Genomic DNA, 26,654 nt, shown 5'->3' on the forward strand with positions numbered 1-26,654 from the left:
ACGATTTACGTTGAAAAAAAATTGATTTTCCAAACCCCACCCCTCTTTCCCAGTTTCCCTCTCTCCCGCGGTCCATCCCCCTCTCTGCGTCTCACAGCCCCGCTGCCCTCTCTCCTCCGCTCCACCCCCCCCGGCCTCCGATCCGCCACCATTTTCCGGCGTTAGCGACTGGGTTTCCGGTGGCAGGATCGAAGCCTGAAGAAGGTAACCCGGTCTCTCTCTCTCTCTCTCCCTCAGCCATGAGCCAGCAGGCCGCAGGCTTGCAGCTGCAACCTGGCGGCCTGCTCTCTCTCTGTCTCTCTCAATTGATGCGCTTCTACCCTATTTTTTGGTGTTTTTTTTTGCAATTTCCCTGTTCTGCAATTCCCCCCTCCCCCCTCTCTCTCTCGATCTTCTGTGGGGCCCGCCGCAGGTGCGCAGTCGCAAGAGATGGCGGCTGATCTGGATAACTTGGCTCCTCACTTCCTGGTGGGCTGTTTGGATGACCCGAAACAATGCGATATTCCATCAAACTCAGTCTCCTCCGCCTTCAGCCGCCCTCTCTTCCTCCTGACCCTGGCTGAATTTGTGGGAATTTCGTTCTTTTTTAGCCTTCTGTCTTCATGTTTTTCTGTTTGCTTTAGTGTTTTTCGGCCCTTGGTTTGGGTCTGCTGTTTTGTTTGCTCGCGGACTCAACGTTTGTTGACCCTTTGTCTTAGTAATGTTGATGTTTCGTTCGTCTCTCTCTCTCTCTCTCTCTCTCTCTCTCTCTCTCTCTCTCTCTCTCTCTCTTCTGCAGTTCTGACCTATTTTTTTTTCAATTTCCCTGCTACCCAGTGTTGTTAGTAATTTGGATCTGGATTGGATCCCGATTAGATCTAAATTAATTTTCTATAACTAACAGTTATAGATGTCAAATATACTTCGATTTGAAGTAGAGAGAAGTCCCATTTAGTCGTGGGCTTATCTGTAACCGTTAATAAGTTACGGAGAAATCCTTTTAGTATACCTGGTTGAGGGCAGGTGTGGATAATCAGTTTTCCTAAAGGTTTCAAATACACGGTTGGGTCTCTGCTCTATTTTCTCATTCTGTGACGTGACTCATATAAGGTAGATAAAACCTAGAGGAGAAGACTCTCCTGCTTCATTCATACGCCAGAGTTCCATCATTGAGCAATGGCAGGGACATCAGGTACATGCGTCTTTTGTTTTTTGTATTTTCAGTTTTAGTACATCATGCCTGTACCAATTGCTTTTAGTTTGGGGCCGATTTGACCCAACAATTAGTATCAGAGTCAGGTTTTCTATACCTTTGGGGCCTGCTCCTCCATCTCTGTATAAGGAAGAACAAAGATGGGGAAACTAGCAGCTTTGCTAGCCCAGAAAGATCGATTCTGTTCTTGAAACAGGATCGGTTTTTTGTTCAGTTAAGCTGAATCAGGGTTCTGGAAACTGGAAACCGGTTCGATACATTTTTCAATCCGGTTCCGGGAATTGTATCAGACCTGACCCATTTCGGATCCGATAGTAAACCGAATTGGGTTATAGTTTTGAACCAATCTGGTTCACGGATTGGATCCAGACACGTATCGGGTCCTGGCGAGTCCCTTGTGACCGACACGACTTGTGTTGGGTCACTGTTTCTTTTCGACGTTTTTGCCAAGACCGGATCTTTTCCCGCTGGTCGCCAGCAAAACCCCCGTTCTGTTCAAAGGGGGTTTTTGCCATAAAGGACAAGGGACGGGTTTTGGGTTAAACCCAAACCCTCCTGGAAATCAAAGACGGCTCTGACCGTCGGTCGTTTCGCCGAAAAAAAAACCATCTGTAAATAAATAAATAAATATATATGCTTATTGAGGGCATTTTTTTTGCTGTTTTTTCACTGACTTCCACCTCTGTCACTGTGTGGTGACCAGAGTTGGGAAAGAGGTCAGTACTGGACGGATCTACAGACCGCACCACGTCGGATGGCAAAAAGAGATTGAGGTTGGGTCGCCGTCGAATGACAGAAGGGTGTCGGGACTGGCGGGATAAGTTCGCCGGAGCTCGACGAAACCTCTGGTTGACAGTTTTTTTCCCTTTCTTCCGCTTTCCTTTTCTCTAGAAGCCTCTAGCATGGAAGATGTTGACAGGCTTCGCATCAGGTTCCGCCGGATGCGCCGCCATCTGTCCCATTGGGGCGTCGCCGTCTGTTTCGCTGGAGCCACCGGTCACCTCGTCGGATGCTTCAGATCGATGAGAGAGAAGGGGCTTTGAGGCGGCTAGGTTTTTTTTTCGTAAACATCATAACGATGATTATATACTTGGTAAACCGGATCGGGTCTGGACCCGATCCAGAATACCCGATTTTCCCTGGATCCTAAAGCGATAATCGGGTTCGGGTCTGGACCCAAGTCTATTATTTCGGGATCCATGGACCTAAAGTCCAGAAACATCAGGTACATCTGTTCCAAAACATGGTGTTCTGGAACATTCTGGACGCCCAGTTCGACTGTCCCAAAACATGGTGTTCTGGAACGGCCAGAACGCTGCGGAACAATTGTCCCAGAATAGTTTTGGTTGAGCAAGAAAGATAACTTGTCATTTGTTTCTCATGAATGTAATTTGATTGATGTTTCAATCAATAGTTGGTGGATTGACTCAGGTGCGACTGTGCACATTGCCAATTCTCTGCCGACATTTCTGAACAAGAGGGAACCAACAAGTCATGAAATCAACATCTTTTCCGGAAATAAGATGTGGTCTCATGTGAAAGCTGTTGGGACCTGCAGAATAGTATTAAATAGTGGTTTTATTTTGGATTTGGAAGATACTTTTTATGTTCCATCCTATAGCAGGAACTTTATTTTTGTATTAAGACTTGATAAATTTGGATATTGTATAAAGTTTGAACAGTCCAAATTATATATCAATAAAAATAATGTCTTGATTGGTTCTGCATTATTGTGTGATGAATTGTATCGTTTGGAAACCCAAACCCATATCTAGAAAACTCTTAATACTAATCAAATAATTGACAATAAGCGTAACCTGATAGATGATCAATCCTATCTTCTTTGGCATCGTCATTTAGGACACATCTCGAAAGAGAGAGTCCAACGGCTTGTGAAAGAAAGGATCTTGGGATCCTTAAATTTCACAGATAATAAACCGTGTTTGGACTACATCAAGGCTAAGCAGACAAACATATATAAGAAAAATGCCAAAAGAAGTGATAAGAGATTCTCACATTGTACTTCAAGATATATGTTGGATTAGAGATTCTCCCATTTTTCATTCACAAGGTGTTATTTACTTGCTACTTCCTTTGTTAAAGTTCTCATATCTGTTTGTTTTTTTCTTCTAAATGACAACAGTATGTTATCCTATAATATCTAAATGACATGCATTAATGCTTAATGGTTTTATCGACTATACTCAAGTGAGGTGTTTCTCTACTTTTGGTCTTTACTTAAGTCTGTGAACTATATGATTATAGGAGTTCTAAACCTGATTCGTGTCATCTAATACATTTTAATACTGTGAAGTTTGAACCGTTAGATGCTTATGTTTAGATCTTTATTCATGATTGGATCCAGTTTGAATTCTCCCAGATTCTCCATGAAATGGGGTGTAACAGAAACTCAAATTTATTTTGTTTTCCATTTGCATATTCCACAAAAGTTGACCCTTTCAGGCTATGTCACATAGGTGCGGGTGCGGATGCGGATGCGGGTACGGGTGCGGATGCGGATGCGGCGATGTGGCACTTTAAAAAAACTTGGGTGCGGGGGTGCGGGGAGGATATATATATATATATATTATATAATTTTTAACGTTTTTAAGTTAACATTACGTGTATTTCTGTGCATTTATATATTTATATATATAATATAGATGAAAATGGACTTGATTAGGGTTAACCAAATCTACTTTTGGATATAAATGGACCTCAGTGTGGTTGACTTCACCTAACACAAAGGAAGTTGTGTCCAAGTGTCTCACCCGCCTGGGTGCGGGTGTGACGTGGGTGTGGTGCCCTGTTAGAAGAGTCCATGTGACATAGCTTTGAGGTGTTTAGCAAGTGTTCATCTCTAATTCTCTCATCCTTCCCCACTTTTCACTGCAACATCCAAGCATGGTGTATATAATAGTAGGAAAATGTGTTTCATCTTTTTATTTTTTAGAAAATGAAGAGGAAGCAGGAGAAGCCTAAAGACCCTACTTGGGAGTTTGGGGAACCTTTAGACGAAGCAAAAAATAAGGTGCAATGTAGAAAATGTGGGAAAAAGATTCATGGAGGTATCAGTAGACTGAAATCACATTTGGCCCATAGGAAAGGAGATGTTGAAGGCTGTCCAAATGTTTCTCCGAAGACTAAGAAAGCTATGTGTGACAACCTTAATAAATTTCAAGCAATGAAAGGCAAAAGCAAGCTATGATGATGAAGTTGGTTCTCTTGGACTGAAAGATGATGATTATGAATCATATTCAATGGAATTGCACAAAGGAAAGCAAATACTTGTAGGATCTTCTCAATGTCAGGGATCATTAGAAGAAGAAAATACAACTCAAGAGCAAAAGAACAATATGAAAAACTTTGTGGTGAGAATAGAAGGATTTCCATCTATGAGGCAAATTTCAATAAGGTTTGCGATAGATGCAAAGTCAAGGGAGAAAATATGCACAACTAATATGCAATTTTTTTTTATCATTGTACAATACCATTTAATGCTGCAAGTTCACCATATTTTCAAAGGATGATAGATGTGATTGGGTATTATGGTGAAGGAATTAAGCTACATTCTCAAAAGGAAATAGCTAGAAGATATTTGCAAAAATAAATAGAATTAATCCATGACAATTTGCAATTATATTGGGATTCCTGGAAGGAGACTGGGTGCACCATTATGTGTGATGATTGGAAATATGAGAAACAAAGGACACTTATAAATTTCATGGTTTATTTTCTACAAGGTGTGTATTTTGTAAAATCTATGTGTGCTTCTAATATTGTTAAGATTGCTATTAATCTTTATAAGATTATTGATAAAGTTGTCGATGAGGTTGGAGAAGAGAATGCAGTGCAAGTGAATACTGATAATACAACCAACTATATGGCTGCAGAAAAAAAGATAAAGATAGTGGGCATTTGTTTTGGATGCCATATTCTGCTCACTGTATTGATCTCATGATAGAAGATATTGGAAAAATGCCGAGTGTAAATAAATGTGTGGAGAAGGGAAAAAGAATTACAAAATTTATTTACAATCATACTCTTGTTTTAAATATGATGAGATCAAAGTTTACTAATGAGGGTGAGATTGTAAGACCAGTTGAAACTAGATTTGCTACAAATTTTATATTACTTGATAGTTTGTTGAAGAACAAAAGTTATCTTAGAAAATTGTTTGTTTCTGATGACTAGAGTGCATGTAAACAAGCTAACGAAGATGAGGGTAAAGCAGTTTCAAGCATTGTATTAAGTGATTTATTTTCGAAAATAGTTCAACATATTGTGAAAACTGTGGAACCACTTGCACGAGTTCTTTGAATGGTTGATTTGTCAATGTCGATGGAGATTTGTCAAGTGGCAGGGGTTGGCAAGAGAAACCTTGTGTTTGTTGTCTTGGGAGTTGGGACTAAAGCCCTTCATACAACAACTGTGTAGACATGTGAAATTCGTCGGAGATCACCGAAGATTGTGAATTCCCTTTAGGTTATTCTTGATTATGCTTCTGATTTCTTCATACTCATTTTCACCCAAACGATATCTTGTTCTGTTTCCATGATTTCTGTTTCAACAAATCATCAAGAAACCCATTCACATGGGTTGTTGCAATTTTCACGGTGTAGTGTTTATGGTTTGATGTTAGGTCTCGAATGATCAAGAATTTGTGACCAATGTGATGTGGGTGTCGATGGTTATGGTCTTTTGAATAAGAAGTGCTATGATGATTAGATGTTTTTTGTTATGAAAACAGAGAGGCAAATCCTTGGAAGCGATTCATTATATATTACCAGGCTAAGCATTTCATGTCGAAAAAATTTAGTGGGGTCTCTTAATTTTGCATTTGGATGGTTGCAGTTTCCAAAGAATGGATACCCTTCATAGACAAATGTCTTAGTTCACTTTCATGGATTGGGGTTCTTTCCCATGCTGGGTCCTCTTTATAGAGGGTTGAGAATTTAATCAGATGCAAAGGAAGAGTTTATGAGTAACTATTTTGAGTAATAAGTGCAGCGTGAGGATTATCCCTAGCAAATTGGTTGCCAAAAGCTTGTGGTTGTTATTCTTTTCAATCTATTTCAATTGTTTTGGTGGCTATTAGTACCTACATGAGAATATTATCTCGCATTGGGCTTTTAGATATGGAAATAGTCAAATTTTGATCGAGAATGAAAAGAGAAAGCAAATTCTAATGTTGTATGAGCTAACATCTTTTATGTTTTGATCTTGTTTTTTGCTGTTGTGAGAAATTGATTCAGTGATGCTTTTGGCGATGTGTAGTTTCTTTTTGGGACTTTTCTTAACGATTGCCCTTCTTTCATATAGTTTGCGAATGGATTCTGTGAGCTTTGATATAACCGGGTTTCAAAATCAACAATTTCCTTTTCACAATTTTATTATGGGGGATTTAGTACCCTGGACACTCCCTACTATAAGTAGGAAAAGGTTCTGACGAGGAGAAAGATTCACAGAAGCGAGTAGAAGAGTGGTCATTATGGATGACTTTCAAGTCAGCTTTGGCTTTCAAACTTATTTTCTTCTATAGTTAAATCTTCTAGAGTTTCAACTATAGAAGGAACACCTCTCCTATGAAGGAGGGCAAATTTGGTTCCTTCAAATTCGGGTCTAAGCTTGTTAATAAATTGATAAAAATACTCTGTTTTAATTTGTTTTTCACGTAGCTCAATGTCTATAGGAGAATGCCATTTAGGCTCTAAGAGAGACAACTTATTCCAAATGAGGATAACACATTGTAATATTCTCTTATGCTCATGTCTCCTTGGGTCATGGTTCTCACTTTATTTTGGAGATTACAAACATGAGTTGTATCTTTCAAAGAATACATATCTTGGAGATATTTCTAAGCATCACTAGCAAAATTAAACTTTGCAAAGCTAGAACACTTCTTTACATCCACACTATTTATGAGCCACCCTATAATTTTGAAATGACCTATCTTTCATTCCTTTTACAGTTTTTTGTAATCGGCAATGACTTTAGTCATGTCATCTCCTTGAAGTGCAAGCTTTGCTAAACTAGGCCACTAAGGTCCAAGAAAGACAATTAAAAAATAATATTTTATTGATTGAGAAATGCACAAAAGATGTATAGCTTACAGAGGGGCCATAGCCTCATATTTATACACACACAACTAGCTGTTGGGGAGCTCCAAATAGCTAGATTTCTAGCCGTTAGCTCCCAACGGTCATATTGTCAAGGACAATAATGCCTTGACAATACTTACAAAAAACACAAGAAAAACAGAAATAAGAAAATACAAAAAAATAAAAAAACATAAGAGGACAGTTCTGCCCCTAATGGGCAGATCCTATTACAAGGATCAAATGACCAAAATACCCCTAATGGGTATTACCTATTACAAACACTTAAAATACATATATATGTATATATACATATCTATGTTATGTATGTATATGTACACCATTACGATAATCTTTTAACAACAGTATCCATACACAACCTAGATTATCATGTTGCTGTTAAAATATTATGTCTCTTTTAACTGTAAACTGAAATACCCATCAGGGGTATTTCAGTCCTTTTACTCAATAGGTGTCAGCCACCCTAATGAGCTAACATTTTTACTTTTTCTTTTTTTTTATTTACTTTTGCTTTTTACACTTTTTTTTTCTTTTTGACTGTTGTGAAAGGGACAGCTCCATATAGCTGTTGGAGCTGCCCCAACAGTCACAAATGTGACCGTTGGGTGCAGCTCCAACAGTCATATTGAGCTGCACCTGTGGCTTCTTTTTGCATTATAAATAGGCCTTAGTGGCCCTTGTAAACATATTCTTTTTTGTGAGTGCATATGCAATATTGTAAAGCCCCTCTTGGGAACTTATGAATTGAAGTTCATTTTGTTTCATGCTGTTGTGCATGTGTATCCGTGCCTTCGTGCACTTATGAGTGTTCTCCTTTGTGCACTCTTTGTATTTCTTGTATTGTGGTGTTACACACAATCTCTTTTTGTAGAGATTTTCACATGGTATCAGAGCAAGGTTGTTTGGATAAAGAAATTGGTGTGATTCTTCTCAATATCAAGTGCCTCGAAAAACGTGCCTTCAACTTTTTGGTGATTGGAGTGAAGGTTCTTCTTTATTCAATATTTTAGAAGATTACTACAACAAGAAAGATTTAAAATCTTATTGTGGTACATATTCTTTTCTTTCTTCTTTCCTCTCTAATGGGTGAGAAAGACTCCCATTTTTCTCTTGGTTTCAAGCTAAATGGCTCAAATTATCATGTGTGGGCCGGAAATATGGAAGCTCACATCAAAGGGAAAGGGCTTTGGGGTTACATTCAAGGCTCGATTCCGGAACCCGAGCCTAAAATTACTTTGGTTAAAGAAGGAGAAATCAAAATCCTTGAGGGAGATGAAAGAACTAATGCTCTTGAGGAATATAGTAGGAAACATGAGCAATGGGAAATGAAGAATTTTAAGATCTTGTCTTGGATTTTCTCTTCCGTTGAGACAAGGATTAATGCCAACATTATAAAGTTTAAAAAGACTTCTCAAGCGTGGGAGTATCTTGAGAAGATGTATACTTCTAGGGACTTGTCCCATAAGTATTATCTTCAAAAGAGAGCGTTAACTCTTGTTCAAGGTGATATGTCTATAAGAGAGTATTTTGCGGAACTCTCTTCAATTTGGGATGAGCTTGCCATGCTTGAACCCAAGTGGAGTGGAGAAGCCATAGAGCTTCGTCATAAGCAATTAGAAGAAGACCGATTCTTCAATTTTTTGAATGGGCTAAGGCCCGAGTTTGAGCAAATAAGATCTTCTCTCCTATCCTCTTTTACCTCTCATTCTCTTGAAGATGTCTTAACTAAATTAAGTGGAGAGGAAACCCGTATGGGCATTAGCAAGCAAAATCCTAGTGTGCTTGCAATGTCCACAAATCAAGAAGAATGTGATGGTGTTAATGCCGTTTCTAGACCCGGTAACAATTTAAGAACATATAGACCTCCTCATTTTAAGAATCAAAATCAAGGAGGAAGAAGAGATTATAGCAAAATCTCGTGTCACTTTTGCAAAGAACCGGGTCATATCAAACCGGTTTGCCCAAAATGGAAGAAACTTCTAGCAATGACAACTACATCTCAACCATCCAAAGAGGAATCTTCAAAAGAAGCTCTATCTCTCAATCAAATTGTGGAGGCTCTTCAACCTCTTCTAAAGGGAGCTATTTCTGGTGCCGCCGTATCCACCTCTTCTCCTCCAGGTAAAACTTCTTGGCTCTTAGATTCGGGTGCATCCTTTCATATGACCCCAAACATTTCATCTCTTTCCGAGTATTCTAAAAATGTGTCACCTTCTTTTGTTTCGACCGCAGATGGTACTTCTCTAGAAATTAAGGGAATTGGAAATTTTAAAACCCAAAACTTCTTTATTTCAAAAATTAGACTTATACCAAAATTAAATTTAAACTTGCTTTCCGTTTCTCAACTCACGGACCTTGGGTGTAACATTCAATTCTCATCTAATAAATGTTTAATACAGAATCACCGGTCCGGGAGATTGATTGGGGAAGGCTCTAGGAAAGGAGACTTGTACTATGTGGACTTTCTTCAAATTCCTAAAAACACCTTTTGTAATGTGGCCCAACATAAAGACATAAATGTTTGGCACAAGAGACTTGGTCATCCCAACATTACCAAGTTATCCTATCTACATTTTGTTAAAGATCTTTGTAAAAATACTTTATCTTGTAATGATTGTATTCTTGGAAAAATGAGAAGTATACCTTTTGAACCAAGAACTATGTTTAGTACTAAACCTTTTGAAATTATTCACTCGGATGTTTGGGGACCGACACCTGTAATATCCAAAGGTGGTTTTGCTTACTATGTGATTTTTGTAGATGATTTCTCACGATATTGTTGGATACATTTGTTAAGAAGACACATTTGGATTGAATCAGATCTTGATCCAATCCATAACACCGCCTAAGGCACGCGCCTCTAGGCGGTGGCATACTTGTAATTACATTCCTTTTTTATTATGTATTTTGTAAAATGTACATTTTGAGTATAAATAGAATGATACAAAGGGGGAGATGTATTCTGCACCCCACTTTATCTCTCCTCTCTTCCTCTCTCTCAGGTTTTCCTATTTCCCTCTCTATCTCTCTCTCTTGTTACAGCCCACATATATCAAAATCTTACATGGTATCAAAGCCAGGTTCGGGCTGAAGACATATCGTGCGGGATCCCTCTCTTGATCGTAAGTTCCTCTCTCCCAAAATCCCTAAACCTCTCTCCTTCTTGCCGTGAATCCCTCTTTCTCCCAAATAACCCTATTTCTCCTCTTCTTCTTCTTTCTTACCGTGAAGATCTCCTTTTACTCCGAAAACACCATCTGTTTTTGTCTCCACTGTGCCCTAATTTCTGCCCTAATTTTCAATCCGCCCCTAATTTTCTCAAATTTTGCCCTAGTTTTACCCTAAATCCCAAATTCGTCTAATTTTACCTTAAATCCCTCTATGGCTGCCCTCTCTTCCAGCTTTCTTTCTCAACTTATCTCTCAAAAACTCAATCAAACCAATTATTTGACGTGGAAACGTCAAATCATCCCCTTTATCAAGAGTCATCGGCTTTATGGCCACATTGATGGCTCTCTTCCTGCACCACCTGAGTTCAATGTGACTGATGTGAAGAATGCTGCCGGGGAAGTTGAAAGCACATTAACTGAGCCTAATCCGGATTATGATACATGGACGGCACATGATCAAGCTCTTGTTGCTTATATCACATCAACCCTTTCAGATGAAGTGCTCGCAGGGATTGATGATGATCTCACTGCAATGGAGTTGTGGCAGGCCTTAGCCACAACATATTCCCAAATTTCTGAAGCCCGATTTCTTCAACTTAAGAGGCAATTTCAAGATTGCAAGCGTGGTACTAGATCAGTTTTGGAGTTTATGACTGAACTGAAGAATATTAGTGATCAACTGGCCATTGTGGGACACCCTATTAACGATAAAGACAAAGTTCAACAAGTCCTAAGTGGGTTGGGACCTGATTTCGATGTCTTCTGTACTGCTTTAGAGGTGTTGCCTTCCCTTCCCTCATTTGAAGATCTCAAGGCAAAACTGCTTTAACATGAAGCCAGCCGATTGCAACGTGAGGACTTATTGCCGCATGGTCAACACAATGTTCTTGTTACAAACACTTATTCTCATCCAGGGAATCGTGCTAAAGGGTTCCATGTGCAACCAGGGACGGGAAGAGGAATCCTTCCTACTCCTCAGGCTACCACACAGGGCAATATCCCACGGAGGATCCCTACTTGTTTTTATTGTAACAAAAAGGGACACGTAAAGTCTGAGTGTTGGCACAATTCGCAGAACAATGGCAAAGGGGTTCGACGCGATAACACGCAGACGAGTTCACATGTGCCAGGCAACCATATTCCTCCAGATGTGCAACAAATTCTTATGACTGCTATGTCCAAGATCAATTTTAAACAGAATGAGGAAGGAACTTGGTATGTGGACTCTGGTGCAGCAACTCATGTGACTGATAATGCAGGTAAACTTTCTAGTGCTCTCCCTTATTTAGCTCAAGGCTCAGTTGTTACAGGAGATGGATCCCATCATAAGATATCCCACATTGGAAATGCACAAGTGTCTTTGTCTCACTGTTCTTTACCCTTGAAAAATGTTCTAGTTGTTCCAAATATCAAGAAAAATATTATTTCTGTCTCTAAGCTTATTGATGATTCTAATTCCTCTGTTGAATTTACTCCATCTTCTGTTTATGTCAAGGATGCTCGAACCAAGAAGACATTCGCTGAGGGTGTTCGCAAGGGCAACATGTACGTTCTTGAGGAAGCTCCAACAGTGTCTGCGTCAAGTGTCTCTGTTCCGTCTTCTCCTAGTCCTCATCCTGTTGCTTTAACAGAGTATGATAGGTCATTCATTTGGCATGGCCGTTTAGGTCATTGCAGTCATTCTTTTATTCGTGATCTTGTTAAGAATGGGTTCATCCCCAAGTCCAGTCTGAGTCCTGTCAATGAGTCAGACATGTGCTCTAATTGTCATATTTGTAAGAGCCATGCCTTGCCTTTTCAGTTGATAAATAAACGAGCATCCAAATTATTTGAGACAATATATTCTGATGTTTGGGGACCAGCTCCTCTTTCTTCTTCTTCTGGGAGCAAATATTATGTTGTTTTTATTGATTCTTACTCTCGATACACTTGGATTTATTTTATGAAGCATAAATCCGAAGTGTTTCACTTGTTTACTCAATTTCATGCCTTAGTCCGCAACAAATACTCCTCTAATATTGTGCATTTCCAATGTGATGGTGGGGGAGAATTTATCTCAAAAGAATTTATTGAGTACTTACTAAATCATGGGATCACTAGACAGATTTCCTGTCCACATACACCTCAACAAAATGGCATAGCAGAGAGAAAACACAGACATATAGTTGAATCTGCATTAAGCATGTTACATAATACTGGCATCCCCATGACTCTTTGGACTGAAGCTTTCCATACTGCCGTATATATCATCAATCGTTTGCCATTGTCATTACTTGAAGGAAACTCTCCATATTTCCTTTTACATCATGAACACCCTGATTACAATGTGCTGCGGGTTTTTGGGTGTATTTGTTATGTTCATGTTGATGTCTCTTTACGAAACAAATTTCAGGATCGGGCTATTATGTGCAGATTTATTGGTTATTCTGACCGTTATAAAGGGTATAGATGTTACAATCCCAAAACTGGGCGTGTACACATTTCCCGTCATGTTGTTTTTGATGAACTCAGATTCAAGGACTCGACAGACACATTTGTGGAATCCAATGCTGATCCTCAGACTTATGATCCATGGCTAAGTGCTGAAATCTTATTTCCACAGGGTGATCCACATCAATCTTCGGCTCCAATATGTCATGACACTTCCTTTGCCTCATCCCAAGTTGATTCAGAACCATCCACATGTGATCCTCGACCATCTGGATATTTTTCAGGGATGACCTATAGTAGAAGGCTTCCCTCTATCCGTGCTTCAGACACAACCAATGTTCTTCCACGCAGATCAGAACGGGTGAGACATCCAATTGACAGGTGGGTCAGCTATGACAATTTTTCTTTAGATTTTCAGATCTTTATGACAGAGGTGAACAAAAATGAGGAGCCCAAGAGTTATGATCAAGCCTCTCAAGATAGACGTTGGATTGATGCCATGAATGAGGAGATGTCTGCCTTGCATGAATGTCAAACTTGGGCTCTTGTTCCTCGACCAGACGGGAAAAATGTAGTGAGTTCCAAATGGGTTTATAAGATTAAATATAAACCCGATGGCAGTGTTGATCGATACAAAGCCCGTCTTGTTGCCAGAGGATTCACTCAACATTATGGTGAGGATTATGATGAAACTTTCAGTCCAGTTGTCAAGATGGGGACAATACGAGTTATTCTTTCACTGGCAGTGTCATATGGATGGCCTTTATATCAGTTGGATGTGAAGAATGCATTTCTTCATGGCTATTTGAAAGAAGAAGTATATATGGAGCAATCTCCAGGGTATGCATCAAGTGATCCTACTCAATGGGTTTGCAAACTACAGAAGTCATTATATGGGCTCAAACAAGCATCTAGATCATGGTTTGACAGGTTCTCTCTCCATATTCAACAGGCTGGTTTCACTCGAAGCGCTCTTGATCATTCTTTATTCTTATATCGGTAAGGTGAAACTGTAACTTGGCTTCTCATATATGTGGATGATATAGTACTCACGGGAAACTCTTCCTCTCATATCGCTCATGTTAAAGAGGTCCTACAAGAGGCTTTTAAAATGAAAGATCTTGGCGAGCTACGATACTTCTTGGGGGTTGAACTTGATAGAAAGGATAATGAGATGACTCTCACTCAACATAAGTATGCTCTTGACATATTAAACAAGGCAGGGATGTCGCAGTGCAAACCCATAAATACTCCCAGTGTTCTTAACTCCAAGTTGCGTGCTCTTGATAGAAGTGATGCATATCCTAATCCTCGGTTTTATCGAAGTATTGTTGGCATGTTGCAATACCTCACTTTTACCCGTCCTGACATAGTATATGCAGTAAATCAGGTCTCTCAATTCATGCATGCTCCCACAGAAGAGCATATGGAAGCAGTTAAGCGGATTTTACGCTATCTCAAAGCTACTATTGGAGATGGCCTCGTTTACACAAGGTCCTCAAATGTCTTGGATGGACATCATCTTTATACCTATACTGATGCTGACTGGGGGGGTGATCCAGATGAGAGACGGTCTGTTTCGGGTTATTGTGTTTTTCTTGACTCCAATCTCGTCTGTTGGAGTAGCAAAAGACAACGGGCCATTTGCAAGTCAAGCACAAAAGCAGAATATAGAGCCATGGCTGCCGGCACTGCTGAAGTTGCATGGTTACGACACCTCCTTGGAGAACTCTTACTTCCCATTGCCAGCTCCTCCTTCCTTTGTGATAATCAGAGTGCTATTAAAATGGCTTTCAATCCCATCTCTCACAGTCGTACCAAGCACATAGAGATTGATCAACATTTCATTCGTCAAAAGGTTGAAGACGGGGTCATTTCTCCAACATATATTCCTACATCACAACAGGTGGCAGACTTGTTTACTAAAGGACTTACAGGCGAGCACTTCTGGACTTTGAAGAACAAGTTGTGCATGATTCATCCCCATGCCCAACTTGAGGGGGGCTGTTAAGAAGACACATTTGGATTGGATCAGATCTTGATCCAATCCATAACACCACCTAAGGCACGCGCCTCTAGGCGGTGGCATACTTGTAATTACATTCCTTTTTTATTATGTATTTTGTAAAATGTACATTTTGAGTATAAATAGAATGATACAAAGGGGGAGATGTATTCTGCGCCCCACTTTATCTCTCCTCTCTTCCTCTCTCTCAGGTTTTCCTATTTTCCTCTCTATCTCTCTCTCTTGTTACAGCCCACATATATCAAAATCTTACAACATTTTCTCAAACATAAGCATGAAGTTTTTTCATGTTTTAAAACATATCATATGATGATTAAAAATCAATTTAATAGTAATTTAAAGATATTTAGGACCGATTCCGGAGGTGAATATCTCTCTAATGAGTTTAAGAAATATCTTGAGGATTGTGGCATTGTCCATCAAAGATCGTGTCCTAAGACCCCACAACAAAATGGTTTGGCCGAAAGAAAGCATAGGCATATCATTGAAACCACTAGAACCCTTCTCATTTCCCAAAATATTCCTAAAAATTTTTGGGCCGAAGCGGCTCTTGCTTCCGTCTATCTTATCAACCGACTTCCATCCAAAAATTTAGATAAAATTTCTCCCTTTGAGATTCTATATGAAAAAGAACCTGATTATAATAGGTTGAGAGTTTTTGGTTGTAAGTGCTTTGTTCTTACCGATAAAAATGATAAACTCTCACCAAAAGCCATTCCTTGTGCTTTCCTTGGCTATTCGGAAACTCAAAAAGGATTTCGATGTTATGACTCTAAGAATGATAAATTATATGTTTCAAGGAATGTAACTTTTTTGGAAAATGATAGTGGTTTTGAAAAAAATGAATCTCATTTAGAAAATGCCGATTACTCCTTTCTTTTTGACCTTTTATCTAAGGATGATGATATCTCTAGTGATGATGAATCAACATATAATAGTGAAAATGAAATGGTTGTGATCTACAATAACTCTAACCCTTCTACCCCTCAAGAAGAAAATGTATCTAGAGAACCCATCACTTATTCGCATAGAGATAGAAGCACCTTTAGGAGTGCTATTGAACTATATAGTGAACCTAGTGAGACTATTTCCACTCATGATTCTCATCCTAGGAGAACTGAAAGAACTAGAAGGACTCCCTCTAGATTCGTATCTTTTGATTCTTTCTCTCCTAAATATCGAGTTTGTTTGAGTGCCATTCACTCTTATTTTGAACCAAAAATTTTTGGAGAAGCCAAACAATGTACTGAATGGAGAGAAGCCATGGAGAGTGAACTCAAAGCTCTTAAGAAAGCTAACACTTGGGAATTTCAATCTCTTCCCAATGGCAAGAAAACTATAGGATGTCGATGGGTGTTCAAGGTCAAGACTAAGAGTGATGGTTCTCTTGAAAGGTATAAGGCTCGTCTTGTAGCTAAAGGGTACAGTCAAGAATATGAGATTGACTATGAAGAGACATTTGCTCCAGTAGCTCGTATGGTTACTGTCAGATGTCTTGTCACCATTGCTTCAATTCAAAAATGATATATTTACCAAATGGATGTCAAAAATGTCTTTTTAAATGGAGATCTTAATGAAGAAGTTTACATGGATGCTCCACCTGGTATGAAAATCCCTAAAAATAAAGTTCTTCGTCTTCATAAAGCTCTTTATGGACTGAAACAAGCACTCAAGGCTTGGCACGATAGGTTTAACAATGTAATGACTGAAAATGGTTTCACTTCATGCTATACTGACACTGCATTGTTTGTTAAGAAATCTGATGCAGGGATTGTTATATTATTGTTATATGTTGATGATATGTTAATAACAGGTGATGATATCAAAGGAATCAAGAGCATTAAATCTATTTTGACTTCAAAATTTGAAATGTCAGACTTAGGATTTCTGACATATGTTTTGGGAATTGAGGTTGCCTATTCTCAGAGAGGCTATTTTTTGTCTCAAACTAAACTTGCTTGTGAGATTCTTGATAGATCAGGAATCACAGATGACAAGGTCTGTGAAACTCCTGAAATAGTAGGTTCGAAGATGAAGATTGATGATGGGATTCTCTTAAAAGATCCCACACCTTACCGGCAACTGGTTGGATCCCTAACGTATATCAGCATTACCAGGCCTGATATTTCTCATGCAGTACATGTTGCTAGTCAATTTCAACATGCACCTACTACCGTCCATATGAGTGTTAAAATGTATCTCTCTTTATGTAAATATTTACATATATATATAAAGAGAGATACATATACATATATACATCACGTATATATGTATATGTATCTATCTATATATATGTAAATATATATGTTTCTTTTTTCTTGTAAAATCTGAAAGGGTATTTTAGTCATTTCTCTCCATTTTGCGCATATTCATAATTATGAATATGCTGTAATTCTTTTTGCTTTTTTTACTTTTCTTCTTTTCTTTTTTCTTTTCCCTTTTTTGTCTTTTTTCTTTATTTCCTTGTTGACTCAAAGTCAACCTTGGAGGGCTCAACACTAGCTGTTGAGCCTCTCCAACGGTTAGAATTCTAACCGTTGGAGGGGCTCCAACAGCTAGTGGAGCCCCTCCAAGGCTCCTTTTCCCTCTTATAAATAGGGGAGTTCCCCCTTTGTAAACTTCACTTCTTGGAGCTTTTGTTCTCCATTCTTCTCAATAAAATTCTTTATATTTTGTATGCCTTTGTGCATTTGAGTTTCTTTATTGTACCTTTGTGTACATTTGTTCTAAGTGTTCTTATGCATTTGTGCACATTGGTGGTGTTGTGCTTATCGCACACTTTATCTCATTTTTTGAGATATTTTCACAATGAGCGCCATCCTTCGCATCATCAGATACATAAAGGGTACAGTAAACAAGGGAGTATTTCTATCTTCTACGTCTGAATTAAGTTTAATTGCTTATACTGACTCTGATTGGGGAGGTGACACAAATAACCGTCACTCCAACACTGGTTTATGTATTTTTTTAGGTGAATCATTAATCTCTTGGAGATGCAAGAAGCAACAAAAAATATCGCTTTCATCCACCGAAGCTGAGTATAGAGCCATGGCATCTACTACCATGAAGATTGTTTGGATTCGCAACTTGTTGGAAGATATGAATATTCAAGTTCAAGGGCCCACAAAATTATGTTGTGATAATAAAAGTGCAATCTACATTGCCAAAAATCACACATTTCATGAGCGCACGAAGCATATCGAGATGGACTGCCACTATGTTCGTGAAGAATATTTAAGAAAAACCATTGACCTTCCTTATGTTACATCAGAATATCAACTGGCAGACTTCTTCACTAAGGCGCTGTGTTCTCCAAGATTTAACTTCCTTCTTGGCAAACTTTCGGTCGTGACACCCTAAGTTTGAGGGGGAGTGTTAAAATATTATGTCTCTTTTAACTGTAAACTGAAATACCCATCAGGGGTATTTCAGTCCTTTTACTCAATAGGTGTCAGCCACCCTAATGAGCTAACATTTTTACTTTTTCTTTTTTTTTTATTTACTTTTGCTTTTTACACTTTTTTTTTCTTTTTGACTGTTGTGAAAGAGACAACTCCATATAGCTGTTGGAGCTGCCCCAACAGTCACAAATGTGACAGTTGGGTGCAGCTCCAACAGTCATATTGAGCTGCACCTGTGGCTTCTTTTTGCATTATAAATAGGCCTTAGTGGCCCTTGTAAACATATTCTTTTTTGTGAGTGCATATGCAATATTGTAAAGCCCCTCTTGGGAACTTATGAATTGAAGTTCATTTTGTTTCATGCTGTTGTGCATGTGTATCCGTGCCTTCGTGCACTTATGAGTGTTCTCCTTTTTGCCTTTGTGCACTCTTTGTATTTCTTGTATTGTGGTGTTACACACAATCTCTTTTTGTAGAGATTTTCACAGTTGCAAGATGGCATGTCATATCTTCATAGTATGTAAGTATTTTTAATGCCTACTTTATTGCAGAGTTTAAAAATGTACCCCCCTCATCCTCATCTTATGGATATTGATAATGCTCGGGAATTGCTGCATTTGATATTTTAAATCAGTAAAACAAACGGCTTTATATCTTCCTGGACCACCAAAGGGATTCATATTTAAAACGTGTGCTCTTTAGAGCATGTGCATGTATGCGTCTATCATTGCATGCCTTAAGGCAAGAAATCTTTGTGGCTTTGATGGGTTTTCTGTGGTGTGCTTATTCTAGCAATGCGTCTTCTGGCAGATCTTATTCCATCTAAGTGTGGATATTAGTCCAATGAAAGCTAAACGATTTTCGTTATATTGAAAAGCTGACTGCTTGTGGGTGTTGTGTTTGCAGGAAGAAAGGAGGGATTCATCAATCTATCTCATTCAATCATGAATTTTTTGGACTGGTATATAAAGATTTCCATTGTCTCAACATTGTGTGGAGCATCAATGGAGTATTTCATGATCAAGACTGGTTTCTGTGTGAGAGCCCTCCTTTTTCTTTTTATTCAGTCAATTTTAATAGTGTGACCATGTTTCTTAATTCTCATAAGAAGCCATAGGTTATGATTTGATCTGTCCTTAGGTGTCATTTTGATCCTGCTCATAAGAGGTTTGGTTAAGAGTGAATTTGAAATGTAGAAGGTTTTCATGTTTTAGAAGTTCTGTCAAGCTTGAAATGGTCTTTTCAGTTTTCTTCTTGTGTTAAGACTTATGTAGTTAATTGAATTTTGAATATGATATACAACAACAACTACGCCTTCATCCCAAAACAATTGGGGTCGGCGATATGAACCAACAAAGAAAATCATTCTGGGTCTTCCACATGAATCCTTCTCCTCCATTCATTTCTATCCAATGCCATGTTTTCGGTGAGGTTCAAAGCATTCATATCCTTTCCTATCACCTCCATCCATGTCTTCCTAGGCCTACCCCGACCTCTTTTAACTAATATATTTTCCCATTTCTCCATCCTTCTAACTGGAGCATCATTAGACCTTCGTCGAATATGTCCAAACCACCGTAAACGATTCTCTCTCATCTTATTTTCAATGGGTGCAACGCCTACCTTCTTACGTATCTCCTCGTTCCGAATCTTATCTTTTATTGTATTTCCACACATCCATCTCAGCATACGCATCTCAGCTACACTCATTTTTTGAATATGATGTCTCTTGGCAGCCCAACATTCCGTACCATATAGTAAAGCGGGCCTAATAGTCGTCCTGTAAAACTTTCCCTTCAACCGCAATGGCATTCTACGATCGCACAACACTCCAGTTGCACTCTTCCATTTCATCCACCCAACCTTTATCCTATGATTTACATCTCCATCAATTTCTCCATACTTTTGAATGATAGATCCCAAATATTTGAAAGAATCATCCACCGGTATTTCTTGCTCACCAAGCTTCACTACACTCCCATCTCTATTTCGTTGCTTACTAAATCGACATTCTATGTATTCTGTCTTACTCTTACTCAACTTAAAACCTCTTGCTTCCAATGTCTACAACAACAACAACAACAACAACAACTACGCCTTCATCCCCAAACAATTGGGGTCGGCGATATGAACCAACAAAGAAAATCATTATGGGTCTTCCACATGAATCCTTCTCCTCCATTCATTTCTATCCAATGCCATGTCCTCGGTGAGGTTCAAAGCATTCATATCCTTTCTTATCACCTCCATTCATGTCTTCCTAGGCCTACCTCGACCTCTTTTAACTAATATATTTTCCCATTTCTCTATCCTTCTAACTGGAGCATCATTAGGCCTTCGTCGAATATGTCCAAACCACCGTAAACGATTCTCTCTCATCTTATTTTCAATGGGTGCAACGCCTACCTTCTTACGTATCTCCTTGTTTCGAATCTTATCTTTTATTGTATTTCCACACATCCATCTCAGCATACGCATCTCAGCTACACTCATTTTTTGAATATGATGTCTCTTGGCAGCCCAACATTTCGTACTATATAGTAAAGCGGGCTTAATAGTCGTCCTATAAAACTTTCCCTTCAACCGCAATGGCATTCTACGATCGCACAACACTCCAATTGCACTCTTCCATTTCATCCATCCAACCTTTATCCTATGATTTACATCTCCATCAATTTCTCCATACTTTTGAATGATAGATCCCAAATATTTGAAAGAATCATCCACCGGTATTTCGTTCTCACCAAGCTTCACTACACTCCCATCACTACTTCGTTGCTTACTAAATCGACATTCCATGTATTCTGTCTTACTCTTACTCAACTTAAAACCTCTTGCTTCCAATGTCTGTCTCCATAATTCTAACTTAGCATTAACCCCAACTCTAGACTCATCAATCAAAACAATATCATCAGCAAACAACATACACCATGGCACATTTTCTTGAATTGATCTCGTAAGCTCATCCATCACTATAGCAAATAGAAAAGGGCTTAAAGCAGATCCTTGATGTAACCCAACCGTTATAGGAAAATTGGTTGTCACCCCTCCACAAGTGCGGACATTGGTTAGTACTCCTTCATACATATCTTTAATTATACTAATGTACTTGAGAGAAACACCTTTCTTCATCATTGTCCACCAGAGAACGTCCCTAGGTACTCTATCGTAAGCCTTCTCCAAATCAATAAAAACCATATGCAAATCTTTGTTCCTCTCTCTATTTCTCTTAATAAGTTGTCTAAGAAGATGTATAGCTTCTATAGTTGATCTTCCAGGCATAAAACCAAATTGATTCTCCGATATCATGACAATCTTCCTCAACCTAGACTCAATCACCCTCTCTCAAAGTTTCATAGTATGACTCATGAGTTTTATACCACGATAGTTTGTGCAATCTTGTATATCACCCTTATTCTTATATAGAGACACCAAAGTACTCTTCCTCCACTCATTAGGCATCTTATTTGTCCGCCAAATCTTGTTAAAAAGATTTGTCAACCATTCTAAACCTTTCTCTCTCAAGCATTTCCAAGCCTCGATAGGTATACCATCTGGGCCAACTGCCCTTTTTTATTTCATTTTCTTCAAAGCCTCTGCAATTTCTTTCTTTTGAATCTTGCGCATGAAGTCACGATTCATCTCATGAAAAGGAATTGAAAAGTCTCCAAGATCCTGAGCATGACTTTCATTAAATAGCTTATCAAAATAATCTTTCCATCTCTCCTTAATCTCCTCATCTTTGACTAAAACCCTTTGAGTTTCATCTTTGATACATCTAACCATACCAAGATCCCTCGATTTCCTATCTCTCATCTTTGCAAGCCTATAAATATCCTTTTCACCCTCTTTGGTATCCAACTTGTCATAAACCTCCTTATATACCTTATCCCTCGCGTTCCGAACTACTTTTTTAGCTTTCTTCTTTGCTATCATATACTTATCCAAATTCTCATTATCACGATTTTTACTTAGATTTCTATAACACTCTCTTTTAACCTTAATAGCTAATTTGACATCCTCGTCCCACCACGATGTATCCTTACCTAGCGGTGCACCGCCTTTAGACTCACCCAATACCTCCTTAGCCACCTTTCTCATGCCACCCGCTATCTTATTCCACATAGATTCTGAATCCTCCTCGAGACACCAATCAACTTCCTTAATTACCCGCTCTACAAACATTCCTTGTTTAGCTTCTTTCAATGCCCACCACTTAATTCTAGGATCTATCATATGTCTATCCCATTTTGAATATGATATGTTTCTTTTTATTTTGCATTAACATGGATTTCCTGGAGTCATTATGCTTTTTTTTAATCTAATTTGATATATAACATCCCTCACTGAAAATGTTCAATGAACTTTCTTTTTTCAGCTTTATTATTCATTTCTTCAATTTACACGGACTTGGAGAATTTCATTGTTCCTTTCCCACAATTTCAAACTTCAGTGGATTTATTGTCATTTTTGATCCATTATGTTGACATTCAAAAAGCATTGTGTTTAGGCTACTAAACTTCAAGAAGAGAATCACCTAAATATAGTCTGCTTTGGAGTGAAAGGTGCTTTTGAAAGCATACCTAGCTCACATCTTACGGGAAAGTATTCACTTGACTCTTTCTCAAAGACTGATGCAGAGAATGATCCTTATTTAGTAGCTGTTTTCTTGGCATGCTCTTTATGATGCAATCAACCATATTTAGTTGGCCTGTTGTATGTCGTTGCGAAAATTTTTGCCTGATGATTGGCTTCATTTGCTTTTCTGTCTCTCTTTTCTGAAGTTCAATGGATCATGATTCAAAAAAGGCATGTTATAAAAAAATGCAACTGAATTTCGTATACTTGCATATGATCCACTCTTGGTGATGTATGTGACCTTGTAGGTTTTGACCAGCCTATTGGTCAAAGCCAGACTTGTATGCTTTAGTCCATCTGACTGGGCCCAACAATCTAAGTATAGGCCAGATCTAGAAGACTGGGTTTGAGTTTCGGGTATTCAGTGGACATCATGAGTTTCAGCTGACTTGAGTTTGCCATATGGGATTCTTTTTTCAAGCTTAGGGCCTTTTGGTTTTAGTTTTCATGGACTATTGATTACCCACATGTGCTTATAAATCCAGTCTTTTGTTTCCCTTATCAGACTTCTTTTATTTGTAAAGGTGAAAAAAAGCCTCTATTTGGAATGCAGGAAATGACAGTGTCCAGGGAAGTGGGAAGACAGGAATGTGGCATATGTTGGGAAGTTGGAAAGTATTAAAGTGGCATATGCAGTCTGGTCCAAGTCTGTTATGCTTTGAGAACCTGGTGGAGCCTAGCTTTATCTTGTAGCCAAATTTATTTCTTAAATTATCCTTGTACTGACAAGGCAGTGGTTTGGTTTAGGCATTTTGTTGGCTCTTTGTTGCTTTTAGGTTGAGCCATCGGTTCATGCATAAGAGAATGCTTCTTGACGTACTAAGCACTCGGCTTGCATGCTTTAGAAACCAAAAAACCCTTATTATTAACTTGCAAACTAACAACTCAGTGTCTTGCACTGAAGCACTGACGCTTTCCTTTCTATGAAATTATAGTAGTATTTCTGTTTGTCAGGTTCTACAACAAAAAATGAGGACCTATGCCATGGAGGCCTTGGTGTATCCAAAATAAGTCAGGCAGTCAACTTGAGAAGCTTCCATTGCCTGTGTCTGTGTTCTAGCTGGTACATCACTTTACAGTTTCATGTGGTTGTCCTTTTGCTTCTTCCCTTTGCCGAGGCTGTGTTCTGGCTGGTATATCACGTTGCACTTGCTTGTGATTGCCATCTACTTCCCCTTTTTTGCAACCAAATTCTTTCAGCTAAACTACTCAATCAAGTTGAGAAGCTTCCATTGCTTGTGTCTATGTTCCAGCTAGTACATCAGTTTACAGTTGGATGTGATTGTCATCAACCTTCTTCCCTTTGTCGTGGCTGTGTTCTAGCTAGGACATCAAGTTGCAGTTGCACGTGATTGTCATCTACCTTCTTTCCTTGCTCTGCAATCAAATTCTTTCAGCTAAACTACTCATTGCCTCAATTAAGTTGAGAAGCTTCCATTGCTTGTGTCTATGTTCCATCTAGTACATCATTTTACAGTTGCATAAGATTGTTATCAACCTTCTTCCCTTTGTCGTGGCTGTGTTCTAGCCAGTACATCAAGTTGCGTTTGCATGTGATTGTCATCTACCTTTTCCCCTGCTTTATGACCAATTTCTTTCAGCTAAACTCCTCATTGCTTGAATGAATGATATAGGTACTGGTAAACAACGGCAATCTATCCTGCTGTTCGAACACCTCAAATAGTCCTTTCGTTTGCCAATGATAAAAGGATTAGGGAAGGCAGGAGATAAATAAGTGAATTAACTACATTTTGAAGGAGTGCTTGAAGATAACACCATATAGGATATCATGAAATATGAGTTTCTTGTCTTTCTTTTTCTCTTTATAAAAGAAGCTGGGGAATAGCCCCAGTGGGATTCAAGAAGACCTATGAGTCGAGATAATGTCCCTTTACCCTGTCCATTTATCTGGCCCTAACTTTTTTACTTATTTTTTTCTCTTTTTATTGTGAAAATTGATAGATATACCGAGCATCAGTGAAACTCTGTTAATGGGGACAAGGGACTGTTGTAGAATTTGTTTGGTATTGAATCCTTAATATTGATTGCAATTTCATAGCTAATTTTTGTTACTTTTTCTCTAGATGACAAGGTAACTGTTTTAGAGGCCGAGAAGAGAGAATGGGAGGCATCACCAGATGCTCAAGCTATCAAGGAAGCATTAAATCCATGGCAAAAACATGACATGGAAGCACGGAAGGGCTCATAGCCACAGGTACATGAGTATACCTGAGGTGGTAGTAACTTTATATTTCTTCATATCATTTTTTTTCCTGGAAAATTGCCATGTACCAAGTGTGGAAAGCATTAGACAAATATGTTACTAGTCAGTCTGCTTTAGATGAGTTCATGGAGTCTATAGCGATGATCATGGCTGGTTCAACAATTTCAGGTATGATTCTAAAGCGAACTGCTATGATATAACTGATGCTTTTATGTCTGATATATCAAATAGTGAACTATTGAATCCTCTAAAACAAGATGATGGGAAAAAATCTTATCAACATTTGGCAAATCTCTCTCTCTCTCTCTCCCTCTCTGCATTTGTGTGTGCATGTGCGCATGTCCCCATGTTGTGTGTGTGTGTATATATGCATGCATACAGGTGTGCGTCGAAGCTTATTCTGTTTGATAATGTACAATCTTGCCTAAGGGATATTCCAGGCCACAACCATCTGCCTTCATCCCTGCTGTGCTCCTTACAGGCTCTTTACAACAGGGACAGGGTTTATCTCAAACCTGGTAACCATCCCATACATGCAGGATCTGTTTAGGGATCTAACATTTTGGATTCAGGTCAGATTTAGGTATTATCAATCTAAACTTACTGCATTTATACTACACATATTTGGATTTGGGTTGATCACCTAAGGGCCTGTTTGCATGTCACAGAAAAGAAGGGATTTCAGTGGAAATGCATAGGCACCCGTTGCCATTTCTGCGGGCCCCACAATGAAACACAAACATGGGAGCTGCTTTCCGCGCTGACAGCAGCTCCCATTTTACACGCTGGACCCCCCCTTTCCACAGATTCAGTTTCCGTGGGGTGTGGGGTGTGGGGTCTGATTTCTATTCCACGGAAGAAGGTGCCACGTCTGTGACATGCAAACAGACCCTAAGTGAATTCCATTCCAAGTCTAAGCTGATGATGGACCTGAGCCAGTTGAGCCAAACTTTAGATGTCCATCTTAGCGGCAGGGCTGGTAAACGAACAAAACAAGCCTGAGTTTGGCCTGTTCAAGCTCTGCTTATTATGGCCAAAACCAGCCATGTGCTCGTGCGAGATGAACAAAGCCTGAGCTTATAACAAGATCAGCTAGGTGAGTTGAGTTTGAGCGAGATTGTTAAGCAACATTTTTAATATAATAATAGGATTTGAGCACCTGATCTCCTTTATTTAAGCCACATAACCCAACAATGTCAGTTGTGTTCCTTCTCCTCTTGTGTGACTTTCACATGCAGCTTGTGGCCCGGCTTGCTGGGCTAAGTTTATGGACGTGAATGAGTTTCGATGAGGCGATTCAAGCCAAGCCATGCAAGCTACCTGTCTTGTTTTTCCACCCTGCTTGTAGGTAGTAAAATTCGAACTCTAGACCTCTTGGCAAGCCATCTTGGATGGTTTTATATTATAGTGAATGATATAAATGTATCCAAATTTATATTTTTTAGTTTTAATGA

General features: G+C 38.9%; 1 protein-coding gene across 1 annotated transcript; it reads left to right on the forward strand.

Annotated features, from left to right (window-relative positions):
* Positions 1–53: 53 nt before the first annotated feature.
* On the forward strand, positions 54–25,491 carry LOC149844090 (DNA mismatch repair protein). Its single transcript, XM_090002049.1, has 3 exons — positions 54–204; positions 19,245–19,373; positions 25,061–25,491. The coding sequence occupies exons 2-3, from the start codon at positions 19,283–19,285 to the stop codon at positions 25,183–25,185; spliced, it is 216 nt and encodes a 71-aa protein (XP_089858175.1). The 5' UTR covers positions 54–204; positions 19,245–19,282; the 3' UTR covers positions 25,186–25,491.
* Positions 25,492–26,654: the final 1,163 nt, after the last annotated feature.

Source organism: Nuphar pumila, chromosome 3, assembly GCF_984573655.1.
Source record: "Nuphar pumila chromosome 3, dmNupPumi1.hap1.1, whole genome shotgun sequence".
NCBI lineage: Eukaryota > Viridiplantae > Streptophyta > Magnoliopsida > Nymphaeales > Nymphaeaceae > Nuphar > Nuphar pumila.

Coding starts and splice junctions, on each gene's coding strand:
- LOC149844090 (XM_090002049.1), top strand. CDS start 19,283: ATGAATTTTTTGGACTGGTATATAAAGATTTCCATTGTCTCAACATTG. Junction 19,374..25,060: donor CATGATCAAGACTGGTTTCT/GTGTGAGAGCCC, acceptor CTTTTTCTCTAG/ATGACAAGGTAACTGTTTTA.